Genomic DNA, 19,491 nt, shown 5'->3' with positions numbered 1-19,491 from the left:
CTTACATAAAGTTCTAAAGCAGGCAAATGCAAATCACGGAGACAGAGATCAGAGCCGTGGATGGAAGAGAAAAGGAGAGGGAAGAGACTGGGAAGGGGCAGCAAGGGCTGACTGCTATCCAGGTGTACACATTTGTTAACACTCAAACAACATACTTACAATCTGTGTATCTATTGTATGTAAAGTACACTCCAAGTTAAAAAGTTGCATAGACATCCAGTTAAGTCACAGGAATCTTATTTCCTGCTTCTGGACTCTTGGGACAGAAAGAATATTAAGTATCAAACAAAGATTCTCACAAGAAATTATTAGGACAAGAAATTGTTATATAAATATTGTTAGACTCCTTAAATCTACAAAACAAAATCCTTCATATGCGTCCACTATTAAAAAAAAATGTAAGCACACTTAAAAATATCCACTGAAGCTAACAGGTAACAAAATATTTATTTTATTGTTGTAAAAATTAAAAATAGTAGACAAGCATATGTAGTTACAGTTCCAACACAGAGCAATACAAATATATAAATTATTGCAGTTTTAAAAGAAAAGTATAACAGCCAAGTGATGTCTAAATAAACTTTTTTGAAACCAACTTGGTTTTCACTACTGCAATTTCATTTTCTTTTTCCAAAGGTCTTAGCACAATTCTGTAAAATAAATTTCTAAACCAAAGAGAGATTAAGTTCAATGACCACAGTATAACCTACTTGGATTTAAAGCAAGGTTAACACACACAAACTGTAAAAGCAGGAATGGCATTTAACAGGTCCCTACTGAACACTTTCTAAACTGCCTCTTTTGGAGGTAGTAGAATGGAAATAAACATTCTACATGTTTGAAAGAAGAAACACATTTACTAAAATTCTGGTTGCTTTATGTGCAGATGAGAGAAGTTCAACTAACACTTTTTTGGAGGGAGGGTGGAGGCAATACTCATCTCCATGATTTTTTTCTTCGTTTCACTTTGGTAAGCTTAAAATTGTGGACTAAGTCAAGATCACTAAAATGCATTAGTAATCTGGACTCAAACTAAAAAGAATAGGGAAAGTATGTTACAACCTAGGTGCTACAAAAAATCTTAATGCTAGACTTGCTATGATATAGTTCCCAGCAAGGTGACCAAGCTGTTTAATAGTTAGACTACATTATAACAAGGGTGATTATGAAAAGATCAAGTGAATGAAAACACTGGGATGCAAGACAGAACCACATGACTCCAAACACAGAATTATAGCCCTCTGCCAAGTTACCTTTACTTGTGCTGGAGGCTTATTACCTTAATTTTCTGGAAAATAAACTCTCTCCCACCCCTCTACCACAAAACTTAACTTGGCAAGAAAAACCTATTGAGTTTTACCTCTTACTGATTTTTTTCACTACAGATTTCCTCAAATAATTTTCACCAACCTAAAGTTAAAAATACAATTAAACATTGAAATGCAATCAATTACCTTTGCTTTACAGCCACATCTGAACAAAATACATTTTAAAAATTTTGTAGAGTACTACACTTTTTAATAAGTACTTAAAAATACTCAAATGTCTTACTTGAGCATGAGCAATAACACCTGTCAGGAAATCAGAAAAAATAACACTACAAGAACTTTTACACTGTACCATTTAAAAGTTTTCATGTCACATTACCTAATTTTATGGTCACTAACTTGAACCTCCTACTAAGCTACACAAATAATTTATTCTTTAAAAAATATCCTACTTAAGTTTAGAGCATATACATCTTGTATTACATTTTACAACGTTAATAACACAAGCAGATTTCTTCTAAAACAACAAAATAAAATCCAAATGGGTAAACATCAACACACACAAAGAGATCCAAAATGTATTTAAAAAAACTAGCAAAAATTGACTGACAAGGTAAACACCAAGGTAAAAAAAAATACATAAAAAAAAGAACGCACTTTAAACCATTTTCAATGAGAAAGAATACGATAAAATGAAAATCCCAAGAAATCTCAAGATGCCTGTCAAGATGTCAACAAAATAGAATATATTTTGACTATATTTCCAACATCACTTTCCAACAAGAACTTGTTATTTTAAAAATAATCGTTAAATGTATATAAAAATGGACACTTTGTGGTGAAAAGAATATATAATTTGAAAAACTAAGAACATTTCTTTGCTCCAACATTGTGCATAAGAAACTACATAATGGAACAAAACACTGTTCTGCTACCTGTATCATCTATTATTCATGTCTTAAGTGCATGCCTTTTTTTTTTTTAAAAAAGAATAATTTGGATATTAAATACTAGGAAAAAAGGATGATAATCTCAAAGTAAAAACAACTGATTTTTAGCTTAATTAAAAGGCTGAACAGATTTTAAAACTTTAATCTTTAAAGAGAACAATCTTGTGTGGTCAAAATCACTTGACTTGAAGCTGATTTTTTAAACTCAATTCAACTTGTCTAATTATGAAATCTAAGTGAAAAAATATTAGTCTTATTTCACCCCCCTTAATCATAGAAGCTCTGGAAATGTTAGTAATAGCTGGTTGGCAGTCTCTCTTTTGCCATTTTTGAAACTAAAGCTATATATGAGCTTTTCTTCTAAACTTCCTCAAAAATACTAACAATTGTAGAGAATAAAAGCCAAGTATGGTAATCGACATTTCTGTTATCATAAATACTTGTGTTCTCTCAAGTTAGAATCAACTCTGTCCCTTATGCTTATTTTAACATACACAATAAACTGCATATTCAATCATGAATATATAGGAGTATATAATAAGCTTACCAAATATTTGGATAAACTGCTATGCAAAATAATTCAACAACAATTTTTTTTTACTAGAATATTCATATGAATAAAGTACTAGTGAGTACCAGCACCGCAGATATTTTTTAAGAGCACCTTTCCTTTGAAGAGCTTAAGTAGAAATATCTAAATGGAATAAATCAGAGTCCCTGGTTTTAAGACCTTGGTACATGCACAATCCCATCCAGTAGTTCCAGACTCGTTAGTAAAGCTATGTATTTGCCAGAAACTCTTTAAGAAATAAGCAAACACTTTCTTTGGATAACACTGTTGTCTTCAGGACTGCACCATATGGCTCATATTCTGGAAATATGCTACCACTGATATCAAATGCAACACATCCCAAACTTTTATGACTGTCCCTAAGTGATCTAAATAGAAGCACAAATGTGTGCAAGCACACTGGCTGGTAACATTCTTAATGAATTATGCCAAAAAAGAGTAATGTTAAATTTGAAAATGTGACCATAACAACTAAGCACTAAGACACTTAACTGGCATCATGAGGAAATGTCTTTATTCAACTTGTAAATTTATGGAGATTTTGATATTGCACACATTCAATTCAAAGCTTCTCAAAACTAAGGCAATGCATCCCCACTCTCTGGATTTTAAATTCATTTTGGATGACTCAAAGAATCGAGAGTAATTGAAAGCATCTTTCAAAAGCTCCCTCCAAAAAGCAGTTATGTCATACTTCAAAGAAAACAGAACAAAATCAGTGAGATATCCATTAATACTCTCACGCAAATTTAACACATCTTAACATTACAAAAAGCTGTTTTCTACTAGATTGAGGCGTTTCTTTCCTTAGTCAAATACTGTTTGTGTTCAAGACTAAAATCTGACCCAAGCCAGGGCACGCTGCCAAATTTAAGGGAGAAGTCATTCGTATCTTTACGCCTGAAGCTGCCAAGTTAATGGGCTATTCTGCAGATTCTTTCAAGCAAAGGCTCTCACCTCATAAATACATTCTAAGCACCAACTGAAAACAGAATTTAGAGCCCATTTTGATTCTGCATTGGTTATAGCTTTTACTATAATACGTTATTAAAAAACTTATCTAGCTGTTTGAGACAACCTATTAGTTCAGAACTCTCTGGAAACATCACAGTCAATTTTTAAGAATATCCTTTACAAAATGGGCTTAATTTTTGCATTAGAGTTTTGTTTTTCTGTGTCAAGCAATCTTCTCTTTTCCTTTAGATTCTAAAGTTTAGAAAAATACCTCACGATGCTTTCTTTGGGCACTAATTTCAATGATGTTGATAACAGAATTTGGACAGTTTAAGGATTCTTGGACCTTTATCCAAAGTGGCACACCGAATAATTTCAGTTTTTTTCAAAGATAGGACAACAATTTCACAGCACACTCAATTTGAAGACAGATATTACATTTGACTTGGAAGTGAGGCCTGACTTACTGTATCTGAATTTTAACACATCAAAGTCATTAGAATGAAAGTAATAATGAAGGAGAAGAGGCTTACTTCTATGGAGACAAGCTAACATACAAAAACTAGATTAGCATTTTCTTCCTGAACTAACTCAGAACTACTTTTGTTAGAAAAAAATAATGTATTTTATTTTCTTGGATACTTGCTTTAAAAAGTTATTAATTCCTCTTTCATAAGAGTTATCAGAAGTCAAAACAATTTAACTAGATAGATTTCTACTCCAAAATACATTTATCTCTGAAAAACAAAATAATAGTTGTAAAAACAGTATATTAAGAGAATAAAATGCAGTGATCTGAAATATGGGTGAACATTCACACATGAAAGTGTAAATATAATATACAGAGCCATTCAAATACACATTTATAAAGAGAATGGGAAAGGTACCTAAAATAGCATTTTTATATATAAAATTTTCATATTAAAATATTGCTCATAATAAATAAGAGGTGATATTATGAATTCCATTTCCCTCTTAAAAGTTATCTTTAGTAGTTTAGACTAATTAAGGAGTTTAACCTTCTATTGTTTTGACAGGCGAATTACATTAAAATATGTTTAATAAAAACACACTGTAACAGTATATTTAAGTAGTCACATGTGGTAAAAGTTAGGGAGGGCCATTTAGTAATTATGGGAAAAAAGATGCCCAAAATGAACCAAAATGATTATCCCTAGAAGAATAGAGCATAATGATCTGCTTTATTTGACAAAGATGTTAAATATTGCCTTGAGCTTTACAAATTTAACAACCATAAAAAAACCGACCATGACTTTCTTCAGCTTCTTCAAAGTCTGCATGCTTGGCAGATCAATAAATGGTAGGGCATAAGGGCTTAAGAAATAAGTGTAAGTGTAGTTCAGTTGTTGATGGGTAGGTGTGACTTCATTCCTGTTCGCCCCACTTGCAAACATGGTAACTTGGAATAGTTCTTGAGAAGCTGTTCAATGGCAACATGGCGGACATGGAGCTGTGAGGCTAAAGAATCTTTTTCTTGTACTTGGTGTGTTAACTCTTCAAAAACTTCTGTAAAGATTTAAAAGGTAGTTCCGTTTTAGTACATAGAAAGCTAATCCTACGATTTATATTTCAAATACACTACCTGAAATGAATGCATTGGGCGAATGTTCGCAATGAAAGTGACTTGACACTATGGAAACAGCTGTGTTTTGATCATCCTAGGAAGCTGTATACTTTGCACAGCCAACTGTAATACTGTATTCTTCTTCCCCGTCAAGTGAAAATTTAGTCATAAGCAATGACTACAGAGATGCACAGCAGAAATGGCACTTACAACTACCTCTGTGACACTTTTCTCAATCTGAATATATCAATAGGTTTAATCAACATCTAATAAGACTTATGGATCAGAAGTGCTCATTAGTACTTGGAGCACTAGTACCAGGCTGGAAACCGCTCTAAGAGGCTTTGGAATCAGACTATCAGGGTTTTTGAATCCTTGTTCCTACTCTTAAGAGTCTCAGGCAAGTAACTTAAACTATGTCTTAACTTCCTCTTACGTCTAACCTCAATAATGACAGTAAGCACCACACAGCATTACTGTGAGCATTAAATGAGATCATACTTGTAAAGTACTTCCCACAGAATAAGTACTTGATAAATATAAGTTGCTATTACTATTATTATTGTTATTATTTTATTTTATTATTCTGAGAGGCTGTGTGGTTGAGAAAGACCACTAGCTTTGGAGTTAAGGCAGGGGTTAGAATCCTTCATCTGTTATGGACTGAATACATCATCTCTGTAAGCAACTTAATGTCTCCGAAGTGCAGGTGCCTCACCTAAATGGGAATCATGTGTTAAAAAAAAAAAAGAAGAGAAGAGAAACAACTGGGGAATTTGAACACTAACCGTTATTCTTACCATATTTGATGATGCTAAAGAATTACTAGCTGTTTTTTTTTTTTTTTTTTAGGTACGATAATGAGGGTATGACTGCCTTAAAAAAAGTTATCTTTTAGGGGCCGGCCCGGTGGTGGAGCGGTTAAGTGTGCACGCTGTGCTTCAGCAGCACACGGTTCACGGGTTCGGATCCCAGGCACGCACTGACACACCACTTGTCAACCCATGCTGTGGCGGCGCCATATAAAGTAGAGGAAGATGGGCACAGATGTTAGCCCAGGGCCAGTCTTCCTCAGCAAAAAGAGGAGGATTGGCATCGGATGTTAGCTGAGGGCTAACCTTCCTCACAAAACAAAAAAGAAAAAAGTCATCTTTTAGAGAAAATTCTAAAGTATTTATGGACAAAGCAATATGTTGTCTGGGATTTGTTTCAAAATAATCCATGCTGGGAGTAGGGGTGGGGCGAGGGGAATGGGTAGAAGTAGAGACGAAGGAAACCTAGCTATGCTTCTGATACTAGCTGAAGCTGTTGAAGATGGGTCAAAGGGTTCACAATACTTTCTCACTACTGTTGTGCTTGAAATTGTTCATAATCAAAAAAAAACGAGGCTAATACCACCTGCCTTAAAGAACTGTTAGGGAGCACAACGCACAGTGCCTGGCACACGAGTAGGTGGTCAATAACATGTTAAGAGGTAGAGACTAAGTGGTAATCTACATTTTCACTTAACAACTTGAGAAACCTCTTTCTCCTGCAGTTCATAAAGAAGTTCTTTTCTTATTTTTGCTCTGGAAACTCTAACAGGTTCTACTCCCATTTCCAAATTTAAACGCAGATGAAGCTAACGGTGACCTGTCATAGGGGATTTTCTGTATCAAAATTTTCACATGCAAAAATCATCGACACTGATTCTTTACCCTGTATCTGCTGTCCGAGCTTTGCATTCAGTTGCTTTACCTCACCAAGAGTCATCGAATTCACTGAAACATGAAAATAGTCATTATTACCACAACAACCTGGGAAAATAAGCTGCCTACGTCACTAACACAAGATCCTATTTAAAAAAAATATTGTCACTTATCTGCCAACATAGCATTCAGCAGTACCCTAGGATTCATTCATTAACTCTTACACAGTGTGGAGGAGGAGTTGTCAAATTCTGACCACAACCCACAGTAAGAAACATGTTTTATATCACTCCCAGTACACCTCCACCTGAAACAAAAGTGTCACCAAAAAATACTTAGTATTAGGTCCACTGGATTCTGATATTTCTTACTCTATTTCAGTTTTTAAAAAGTGCTAGTCACAATCAAGTAATTTTGCTTATGCACTACATAGTTCATGATCCTCACTTTGAAAAACACTACTTTAAAGTACTGTTAAAATAGTCTGAAAAATCAATTTGTCTATCTAGTTATATAACCTTAGATAGTTGATATGTAGAAGAAGTTGTATAGAAATATACCCAAAGTCCCTTCTAGCTCTAAGATCACTTGATTTTAAGTCAATTAAAATTATCTCAGCTTCCGTGCATTTTTGTAAAAACAGATGCACACTGAATCACTTTTCCAACTTTACAATAAGTGCACACATTACCTTTGGCCTTTAGTAAAATGTGAGAGTTTTGCTTTCAAAATGCCACCCCCAGTTAATTAGTCTTGTAGGGATTAGCACGTGACAGTGTGTGTTAGTCAATAGTTGAGCCTGTACTTCTAAACAAGATAAGCCCTGAATTTTCCAATTCACAGTTTGTTGATTCTATTCAGTTTAATAATTTAAAATGACAAAACAAATGATGGGACCGCAGAATTCCAATGCTTAGGACATACTAAGAAGTATTCCAGAAGTGATGGGGAGTTTTAAGACATCTCATTTTTGCTAGGGTGAACATGCCATTTAAATATTGTATTTATCAGGGGTCGGCCCCATGGCGTAGCGGTTAACTGCGCGTGCTCCGTTGCTGGCAGTCCGGGTTCTGACCCCGGGCACACACCGACGCACTGCTTGTCAGGCTATGCTGTGGTGGCGTCCCACATAAAGTGGAGGAAGATGGGCACGGATGTTAGCTCGGGGCCAGTCTTCATCAACAAAAAGAGGAGGATTGGCATGGATGTTAGCTCAGGGCCGATCTTCCTCACAAAAATAAATAAATAAATAAATAAATACTGTATTTACCAAATCTATAATTCTACAGCAAAATTCTTGACACATCATGCATATATAAAAACATAAAAAACAACAAAACTCCAGCCTTTACCTCTCCCATTTTACTTACACTCCTCTCTGCTGTAATGTGGATGCTGGGTCTGGACATTAGCTTCTGGATTAGAGACTGTCTCCTCTTTGTTCTGTGCCTGGCTGTGACTATGAGGCCACAGTACACTATTATGGCATAAAGTGGCACCCGAATCTTGTAACATAGCAAGCCCAAAGTCTGTATTTTCCCTCTGCTCCAAAATTCTTTGTGTACAGTTTGAGAGGCCACCTGTAGTTCCATCTAGCCATTTTGCAGAATACTTTGGTACTTGGGAGTCAAACTGTGGGAGTAACTTTTTATCAGGTTTATGCCTGAAATTAAACAGGTGATGCTGGGGATTTTTAGAACATTCAGAATCTGAATCCAGATCCTTATTTTGTGCATACTGTACAATCCAGTTTATCTTCTTACTCAAAATGGTTTTAACTTCTTCATAGGTACTTTTTGAAAGCTTAGATCGAGGACAATCCTGGTTTGCAATCAAATGGAATTTTTCAAAGCAGTCTTTATGGCCCCTTAATGATCTGGTGTGCAAGAGATTCGATTTTGGTACTCCTACAGAAAAAAAAAGAGAAGACAGAGACTTGAGAAAATTTTGTTTTTTAAAGTTGCTTTAAGAATACACAAATCTTAGTAAAATACAGTCACTGACAGTTTATAAATTAGAGGAAAAATGCCAAAGTATATTGGTATTAATAATATAAAATATGGTCTAATAATTTCTGCTTCAATTTAACTATATATTCAGTGATATTAAATTCTTATGAATAGCAAAGCCTTTCTAAAGACTTAATGATTCAATTTTAACCTTAGTCCAGAGATATGTTATAGCATACAATATAAAAAATACTACTGAACCAGCAATTTACATTTACAGAATCCTGGCCTTTACATTATAGTGCTTTCTTCACTAATCCTCCTGAAGTACACACTTGCAAAAATTTCTATTACAAGGCTCAATAAGAGAAATGCTTGACAATTCTTTTCTAACAAAAACATAGTAAATTATATTCTTAAATTATTACTTATGTTTTATTGGGGAAAGACAAACCAGAACCAGAAAAATATACGTTAATAAAAGCCTCAAGAAGTCAATGAAGGGCTGGCCGGGTGACGCAAGCGGTTAAGTGCGCACTCCACTGCGGTGGCCTGGGGTTCGCCACTTCGGATCCCCGACGTGCACCGATGCACCGCTTGTCAAGCCATGCTGTGGCAGCATCCCATATAAAGTAGAGGAAGATGGGCATGGATGTTAGCCCAGGGCCAGTCTTCCTCAGCAAAAAGAGGAGGATTGGCAGGTGTTAGCTCAGGGCCGATCTTCCTCACACACACACACAAAAAAGTCAATGAAGTGTTCAGATTCATTTTTTTAAGAAAACGAAAGCATCTGAAATGTTTTCCCATTTCTGTATTATACTTACTAAAGCTTTATCAAGATAATTTTATCCTCTGGAAGAAATACACACAATTATTTTTCATATAGCAGTAAATTCAATCTGTCAAGATACAACAGTCAGTATAATTCCTCAACTCACAAATGTTCAATACACACAATAAATAATGGAAATATTCTTATTACACTTTTATTATCTCCCAATTTTTAATAGAGCTTAAGTATGCTATCTCAATTGTTTTTTAAAATATAGAATACATTTTAAAATATGCAATACATTTCAAAATACAGAATACATTCATATATTTTCCTAAATTCAAGACATAGTATTAAAGTCAAACAGCAGTGCTTTTACATTGAAGGTGAATAGGGATGTGGAGCTGAAAATTAATGCCTGCCAGAACTAACCAGTCTAAATCTGCTTAGCTTTGAAAACAGAGTAAGTGGAGAGCCACTCAGGTGCTAGGTTAAAAAAAAAAAGTTTTAGGGCCGGCCCCGTGACTTAGCGGTTAAGTGTGCGCGCTCTGCTGCTGGCGGCCCAGGTTCGATCCTGGGCGTGCACCGACGCACTGCTTCTCCAGCCATGCTGAGGCCGCGTCCCACATACAGCAACTAGAAGGATGTGCAGCTATGACATACAACTATCTACTGGGGCTTTGGGGGAAAAAATAAATAAATAAAATTAAAAAAAAAAACAAAAAAGTTTTAGCTGACTCATCAGAAAAAATTACCTTCTGTATTCATCCTTTGTTTTAAAAACTGAAGTCGTAACAATTTTATTAACTGAACTCCAAACTCTAGCTAATAGTAAGATAATGAAGCATTTGCGTTTTAGTGGTATTAAATCAGGAATAAAAGTGCTTGCGAATATTAATTTGTTCCAAAACCATATAACATCAGCCAGTGGTGGGACCTGCTGAGATTGTCAAAACCAGTGTAAATGGGCTCTCTATCAGCTCCCTCACAAGTAAGCTATGTGGGCACCCCTCCTGAACACTAATAGTACAAGCATATGTGAACCACTGCTCTCACGAGGTAAACTCAAGTATCTCAGCCTCAGCCTTGTTTCTTCCACTGAGCGCAAAAGTGAACTTAAACGGAATTTCATACACATTTTATTTACCACTTTGCTACCTGTACTGCAACTGTATGTGTGTATATATATATTTTTTTACCAGTTATTGTCTGATTAGATCAACTTTCCAGCAAAATTGAAATACTTAAATGCAAAACCTCAAAGCTCTATTTGATAACTCAATGTACACCTTCAAAACTAGGCAAATTAACATAAAAAGGAAGTTCACAAACCTTATTTATTAGAATAAAAATATTTAAAGTTTTGTAATATGTTTTAGGTCATAAATAAGACAAAAAGGTAGTACAAGTTATAGACCAAACAGCTCCCTTCTGCTATCTGATTCTAATACTACCGCTCTGGGTAAACAGCGAGCAGGCAGACAGGACTTGAAACCTGCTTACTTTACTTATTCTGGAAAATTTATTGAAGAGCTTCCTTACTCTCTGTAAACTCTCTCAGGTGTCGTTGCCAACAGATGGCTAGCTAGTCCCTCGACACAGCAAACAGTGTCATTCTCAGACCATGGCCACAGCTCTAATCTGTGTGGCAATGATTTAGCTGAATCTAAACATAGTAATAAGTTTCTCTTTCAGTCTATATGAAAGGAAATTCTTTAGCATATAAAAAGAGTTCTCAACTAAGCTATAGACAGTAGTTAATTTTTGCTGTTAAATTTTGTGTTCTTTTGTATTTATTTAGAGACTTCAAAAATTGTATTAAAAAAAGATAAAAACTTGTATGAAACAACGAATTTCCTCACATACCCCAGAGCTTCAACAACAGGTCAATATAATAGATGTCTATTTGAAGAATAATGTGGGTTTTTAAATATCTGTTTATCCAATGTTGCTTCTTAGTAATTCACATAATAAAGTTCTCCAGAAATAAATTTTCTTTTAATTTTTACTTAAATCCCCAAATGAATGCTAGGAACCCAGATAAGCACATGATTACATGCATATAAGTCATCTGTTGAGATGAACAGCAAATCAGAGAACTATAATACTCAATTTACTGTGAAAATACATAAATGCAAAGTAAATTTCAGATTCTTTCAGACTTGCAGGAGAAAAATCCCCTAAAAAAGACGTGAAATAAAGTGTCATGGGTAGGAAGAGTTTTGAATACAGCGGACATTTCCACTTAGATGTCCCATGGGCTCCTCAAACTCACCCTGCCTAATGAAACTCTTCCTCCATTCTCACCCCTCAATCCCCACACCCGATCCTCTTCCGAGTCTGGCACCACCAGGCGCTCAAGGAAGAAACCCGGATGTCCTCCATGACAGCTCCCCCTACCCATCCCAGATGTTTTGCTGTCCATCTTAATAGTCCATCTTTTTTTCCCACAAAATCTAAGTACAACATCTCAAATCCTGCTTCACTCCATTACCACTCCTACTATACTATCTGGGTCATCATCATCTCCTGTCTCATTCTCACTTCCTCTCAGAAGGCTTTCCTAAACTAAAGTAACTCAGGTGTATTGTTTATCACACCAGATTTTACGATTGCCTCTTCACTGGCCTTCATCTCCTGCCAGAAGGTAAGTCTGCAAGAAAGGGGACCATATCTGCTTCACATGCAGGCTCAGTGTCACACTGCCTGGCACATGCTGAGTACTCATGAAAAAGTAGTTAAATGAATGAAGAAAAATTAATTATATTAAAAAAACCTCCCAGACTTATTACCAATTATGATTTAAGGTCTACTGCAATGAAGTTGTGCCCATCCTAGCAAGGGAACCAGGATGTGCAGTTTTGCCAGGCTGCAGAGGTTAATTAAGGCATCTTCCATTGAAGTTACTCCTACATTTAGTTTACTGGGCCATTAGTCTGAAGAACTGATGAGTGGCACTAATAAAGACATGGTATTCCTGTGGCATCATTCAATCTGCTAAGCAAAATCATGAACTTCTACTCAATTATATATTTTTAACAGAAATTTACATACAGTGAATATACAAGAAGGTGGTTTTATGTAAATTGCAGCTCATTCATCCAGATCTGTACCTCTAATTTCTTTAGCTCACTGAAAATTTAAAACTTGACTGAGTTTTAAAGTTCAATTTGAAAATATTTGTTTTATAAACACAGTTTAAAATATCCCATGCAGTAGCAGAAGAAACAAAAAATTCGAAAAATATAATAGACTACTTCATCTACTTGAATAAATTACTTTTTAATCAAGAAAAGAATGGGAGTAGCCCACTTAATTTGTATCAGCAATATATGTCATTTATAAACCCCCGAAGTGATTTTGTTTTTTCCACCTCATCAGTTCAAATTAATAAGAGAAACAACCATTGCTATTATCAGAGATCTCAGTGAGTTTTCCAACTGACTTTCCGATTTTAATTGCATTTACAAGTGTAAACAGCTCTGAGCACTAATGTGCTTCCTCAGCAGCTTTTTTGAAAGGAAATGAATCTAAATGCAATTAAATGAGCTGATACTTTTGAGGAGCTGAATTTTAAGGCATTTCCAAACCTGTTCAACAAAAATTGCACCACAACTTTCTTTCTAATAAAAACTTTGAAGGCCAATGTAATTGACATCCTAACTATCATGAAAACTTCTTTAAAACATACCTTGAAGATGTCCATGTAACTTTTTTTGTCATGAGGTCATTATTATTAGAGAACCAAGACTTTAAGCAGCAACCATAATTGCTAAATTTTTGTAAATAGTAATTTCTTCTGGATAGAGGCTATTTAGAAATTTATGTAGGCAGTATATTTCTGTATGAACAGTGGTATTGTAAAAAGTTAAGCTGTTCCTATTCAATAGTTTTCTTTCTTTTTTATCTTTTCCCACTTTTACCTCTGATTTTGTTATATCATTCTCACACACTCTGAAACCCTCCCACTGACCCATCTGGCATGCTGTCCTCATGTCTATTCTTTAAGTCCCTCTTAAAATCAATTTACTTTAAGAAAACATGGTTAAACCCCTAGAAGAGCACAAGCCACTCAAATGTAGATCTTTTTGTCTACCTACCACTGTTATCCTTTTAAAGTAAGGATATTTCCATGCTTATATTTAATCAGCCTGTCACAGTAATACAGTTTTTTTCCTTAATTACATACTCCAAATGGCACTAAAAATAGCCACAAACCCCAAAACACTTAACAAGTTCTACCACGTCCCCTCATCCTCAGCTTTTACCCCTAACCTCTCGAAGAAGACCTTATTTATGATTTGGTAGTGATGAGGTAAGCTAAGCAATCTTTTCCTGATGGCTCACCAGCTGGTCCTGTCAAAAAGCACTGTCTCTCAGCTGACTACATGGATGCTACATGGTTGTATATTTTACACATTCTTGAATCATATCATCTGACTGCCTTATGCATGTTTACTCTCTGTCAATTACACTTCATTTTGAATTTGATTATTATATTTCATTTCCCAGTCAAAGGAACGGCTTCATATAATTTGCTCCATAGGTAGAGCAAATATAATACAACCAGTAGTTGGATGTAAAGCTTTAATACACATGTTATCATGTCAGGAATAGATTTTAAGCTCTAAGAGATCAAGCACTTCAACTTTTTCAAACTACTAACCAGAATTCGAACACTGGCAGTATTGGTTTTCCAAATGATAGGTTTGAGTGTGTTCTTTCTTAATATTTAAATAAGGCAAGAAAATGTAGCTAGGCAAGAAAATGTAGCTATGATTTAAGTTCCAGGTTGTTAACATGCTGTGAAGAAATTTTAAACATATTGTCTTCAGCCCTGACCAACATTTGTGCAACAATTCACACGGTACTGCTTCAAAATCTTTCCTATGGAGGCTCACATTTTGCCCAGCTTAAAGAATTTCCCAAGAGTTGATGTGTTTTTCTTTTTATGATGATCTTATCTTGGTTGCTAAGAAGGGGAGAACAAGACCTGCATGTTTATGTTCTGCCCATATTAAGCAGTAATCACATGCTTCTTCAAGCGTTAACTGTAAAAATGGGAGGATAGCTAAACCTGTTGTTCTAAGAAAGACTAAAAGGATTGAGATGCTACTTCTTTGTTTTTGAGGATCAGATTCCCATTTCTGATAAAAGGATAGAGGAAATGTTCTGTAAGTAGAGGCGGCACACCCACAGCCTGAAGTCTGGACCCATACTGCACACGAGTTTTGTTTAGCCTACAAGTGTTTTAAAAGAAAAAAAAAAAATTAGAGCCACTTAACAATTTTCAATTTCTTGGTTTCTCTTAACAACAAAATCAAAAGATTTGGCAGCAACTGGCTGGTAATGAGAAGCAGCTACCATCTGAAAATAGGGCAAGTGCTCTTCAATTCAAACACTTCTTACCACTCCCTTCATGAGTGTGCGGGTACCTGTGACCTAGCAGGCGCCTCAGCCACGTTGGTTAGTGACTCTTATACTATACTAAACCTGTGCAATGATATAGGTGTGGATTGCTTCTGTGTAAATACTGCTTGTCCCAATGATGCCTTGACACCCAACTCGACCCGACTACTCTGCATTTGATGAGCAAGTTGCAGCAGCCAAGCCATGATTCAAGAGTTATTACCATTTTATCTATTGCCAATCACAGCCACTTAGTGGGAGGAAGCTTTGATTGTCTATCCTGTCATGGGATAGATAGAGACATAGAATTAGATACCTAATTTCCTTTAGGTAGGAAATTAGACCAAAGATGGGTATGCAAGGATGGACAGCTGGAGCAGCTACTTGCTTCCTAAACCCACAACAGGACAGCCTTCTACCTCTTGGAAATCTTTATCGGTTGTCTTATGTGCCTTAGTAAGTACTGTGATAAACAGTGCCCCATTCCCCTCCCTCTCATGCCTTTAGCTAACTTAAGAGTCACTTAGTTTGTCATGTTCAAGTACCCAACATACTGTTTAAAAGTAATAGGTAATTGCTTATCTCTGCATTGGCAGCAGATGGAATTACTGGCAACCACACTAAGCCAGTATACAGATGGATTCAGCAACTTGCCTTTCCACATTTTGAGAATCACTGCCCTAAAGAAAGATACACCAACAGGTGGTCTTTAGACAGCAGATTTCAGCTAAGAGACTTTATTCCATTTTAAAGTTCTTGTGTGTGCTAAGGATTAGGCAGTTGAAGCAGTGTAATCCAATAAATGAATTATAAGGGCAAATTTCAGTGAGCGAAGAGTTCAGAGAGATAATGTGAAAAGATAGACCTCAACCTCAAATAACCAAGGAAGCCATGGTAGAGCTGAGTTCTCATATTGATAGGAGATGTATAAATTGCAAATCAACAAGAAAATCTCTCTCAGTGAATTTTACTTTTTCATTATAACAGTTGGAAAAATTGGGGAAACACACCTACATAACAACTGTTTATTACTAACAGTATACAAAAAATAACAATCCACACTCAATTCTAATCCCTAATTTAGCTACCTGTTTTTTAACCAGCAATGTCCAATAGCACTTTCTGTGATGATGGACATGTTCTCTATCTGTGCTACCCAATACGGTAGGCACTAGTCACATGTGTTTATTGAGCATTTGAAATGTAGCTACTGTGGCTGAGGAACTAAAGTTTTAACTTTAATTATAATTAACTTAAATTTGAATAACCACATTGTGGCTAGGCTACCAAATTGACAGGACGGTTTGTCTATAGGTAATTAAATAAGCAAAAGGGCACTTGGAATGAGAACATGGATGGAAGCTCATAGCACCATAGAATATAAAAAGCTAAATTTGTTTTTCTAGTACATTAAAATATATCAAATTTAAACTATATATATAAAACTATATATATAAACTATACATATAAAATATATATATGTATATATATATTTTTTTTTTGGTGAGGAAAAGTCACTCTGAGCTAACATTTGTTGCCAATCTTCTTTTCTCTCTTGAGGATGATTAGTCCTGAGCTAACATCTGTGCCAATCTTCCTCTATTTTGTATGTGGGATGCCGCCACAGCATGGCTTGATGAGTGGTGTAAGTCCATGCCCAGGATCCAAACCCGCTAACTCGGAGCATGCCAGACTTAACCACCTCACCACGGGGCCGGCCCCTGGACTATAATTTTTAAGTGGTACAAACAAAGTTATATCATTAAAAGTTTTAGGTCAATAATCTAGCTGACCCAAGTAACCTTAACCCTCTACTTGTACTTGCTCCATTTTCCCCCTAAATAGCTCTATTAAGTGTACTGACATTTATTCTGAAATTTTTTGTGTACATGAATTTGTCATAACAGACTCCCAAAAAGCTACTCAAATTAACTATAATATAACTGAGTTAATCAGTTTTAAATAATTACGTTCCTGTGGCACATGGAGACACTAATTTGCAGAAAAAAAAAATCTTTCCTAAAGATAGACAAGGTTAAAAAGATACATGTTACTTAAACAAGAGAGCCTGAAAAAACGCCTATATAGTAACACCACATGAATGTGGCCAAAGCACTGGGACAAAGTAAATTTATAAGTTTGAAAGCAAGATATGTGATAGCCATATGAACTTTTTGCCCTTCATCTCCTGGACTGCTGTCTGCCCAACTGAAGTTCTAAATGATTTATTTTCTTACAAGTAAGAAAAACAAAATAAAAGCTGTCCTGCAGCTATTTTAAAACCTCAGTTTTGCATCTCAACCTTTTTGCATATATGTGAATCACTGTTCCTGAAATTCTAGTTGACTATTCCTTAAATAAATGCTTTATAGCAGCATCTAATAAATAGAGATATACTAGGTAGTGAGTTTGAAGACATTTACAATTCAGTTACTAATATATAGGTAGTATAGTTGTCTCCCCCTTATCCTCGGTTTTGCTTTCTGTGGTTTCTCATCCGTGGTCAACCGTGGTCTGAAAATATTAAATGGAAGATTCCAGAAATAAATAATAAGTCTTAAAATTCTCACCATTTTGAGTAGCATGATGAAATCTCGTGTTGTCTTGCTCTGTCCCGCCTGGGACGTGAATCTCCCCTTTGTCCCGCATATCCACACTGTATATGCTACCTGCCAATTAGTCACCTAGTAGCCATCAGTTATCAGATCGACTGTCATGGTGTCTCAGTGCATGTGTTCAAGAAACCCTTATTTTACCTAATAATGGCCCCAAAGTGCAAGAGGAGGGATGCTGGCAATTCAGGTGTGCCAAAGAGAAGCCGTAAAGTGCTTTCTTTAAATGAAAAGGTGAAAGTTCTCGACTTAATAAGAAAAAAAATCATATGCTGAGGTTGCTAAGATCTATGGTAACTTTTATTACAGTATATTGTTATAATTATTCTATTTTATTATTAGTTATCATTGTTAATCTCTTACTGTGCCTAATTTATAAATTAAACTTTATCACAGGTATGTATGTATAGGAAAAAACATAGTATATATAGGGTTCAGTACTATCTGCGGTTTCAGGCCATCTACTGGCGGTTTTAGAAGGGATCCCCCTTGGATAAAGGGGGACTACTGTAAATGGTAAAAATTAAGGCCGATGGGAAACAATCACTACAACTCACCAACCATTTGATAAAACTAAAGCTTAAAAAAGAGTAATAATAATCGATGAATCATACTGCATAATGCTAAAACAAATACTGTGATTATGTGTTATAAATGCATCACAGAAATTCTAGAGTAAAAAACTTTGACCCAAAGAGGTTGCAGAACTGACGTACAATAAAATTCTTCCATCATGAGACAGTTTTTTTAATGGTAGATTACATGGTATTAATTCAGTAATAATGGAAGATATTAAAACAAACAATAGGATTGCAAATTGGGACATGCCTTTGACCCAAAAGTCCACCTCTGGGAATTTCAACTACAACAAAATGGGAATTTAATCAGACATGCAAAAGAGATGTACATATGAGAGCGTTTTAGTACTGGTAAATTAGAAGCAAGCTAAACATTCATCCATGGGATACTGGTTAAATAAATTACGGAACGATGGGATGCAAACTTTAAAAAAAAAATTAACTGGTAGAATTTTACTTACTAACATGAAAAAGACGTTCCTAATATATTAAACGAAAAGGCTGGTTATTAAATGATATATATAGCCTGATTTCATTTTTTCAACATAATATACCACACATGTACACACACACAAACACACTCTCCTGCAGAAAATAATTTAGAACATACCAAAAATATTAAGAGATTATTGGTAGATAGGTGAGATTATGAATCTTAACATTCTTTTTGCTTCTTGTATTTTGATATTTCTAAAACAGGCATAGTTTGCTTTTTCAATGACAAACATTTAAAAAATGCCTGTAAAAAAATACATTTTAGTTTAGCAAAGAACATAGTGTTCCTCAGTCCAAGACAAATTGGGCTTTTAGTATTGTACTGTATGTTGCAATGAACTAAGTGAAAGAAAAAAGATTAAGATACTGAAATGGTAAAAGACACACATACCTAAAATTCTGAATTTAAGATTGTGAGAATTTTCTTAGGCTAACAATGTATCTAGCAAAAAAAAGTATTTAACCTTCAAATGAAACCAGTGCCCCTCCCCCAAAGCAAAATCATACCCACATTATAGTTTTATCTAGCAATCTCTGTTGGAGACCCAAAGGGAGTGAGGAAGAAAGACATTGATAAGTGAACACAATTTGTATTGTTGATAAAAAAGAAACTATGGTGAAAAGATTTGCTGAGCAGCTGCTACATGAGGGAAATGATGG

General features: G+C 35.3%; 1 protein-coding gene across 2 annotated transcripts in view; it reads right to left on the bottom strand.

Annotated features, from left to right (window-relative positions):
- Nucleotides 1-417: 417 nt before the first annotated feature.
- The window catches only part of C27H21orf91 (chromosome 27 C21orf91 homolog), a 33,522-nt gene continuing 14,448 nt past the window's right edge, over nt 418-19,491 (bottom strand). For both annotated transcript variants that reach the window (XM_004429498.3, XM_087418190.1), the window contains exons 3-5: nt 8,387-8,923; nt 7,026-7,088; nt 418-5,270 (exon numbers count right to left, since the gene is read on the bottom strand). In XM_004429498.3, the coding sequence (XP_004429555.1) occupies nt 5,104-5,270; nt 7,026-7,088; nt 8,387-8,923 (767 nt within the window). In that variant the 3' untranslated portion in view covers nt 418-5,103. The remainder of the gene's footprint in view (nt 5,271-7,025; nt 7,089-8,386; nt 8,924-19,491) is intronic.

This window comes from Ceratotherium simum, chromosome 27, assembly GCF_057802395.1.
Source record: "Ceratotherium simum simum isolate JZ-2026a chromosome 27, ASM5780239v1, whole genome shotgun sequence".
NCBI lineage: Eukaryota > Metazoa > Chordata > Mammalia > Perissodactyla > Rhinocerotidae > Ceratotherium > Ceratotherium simum.
Note: the sequence above shows the minus strand (reverse complement) of the source record. Positions and strands in the feature narration are given on the sequence as shown.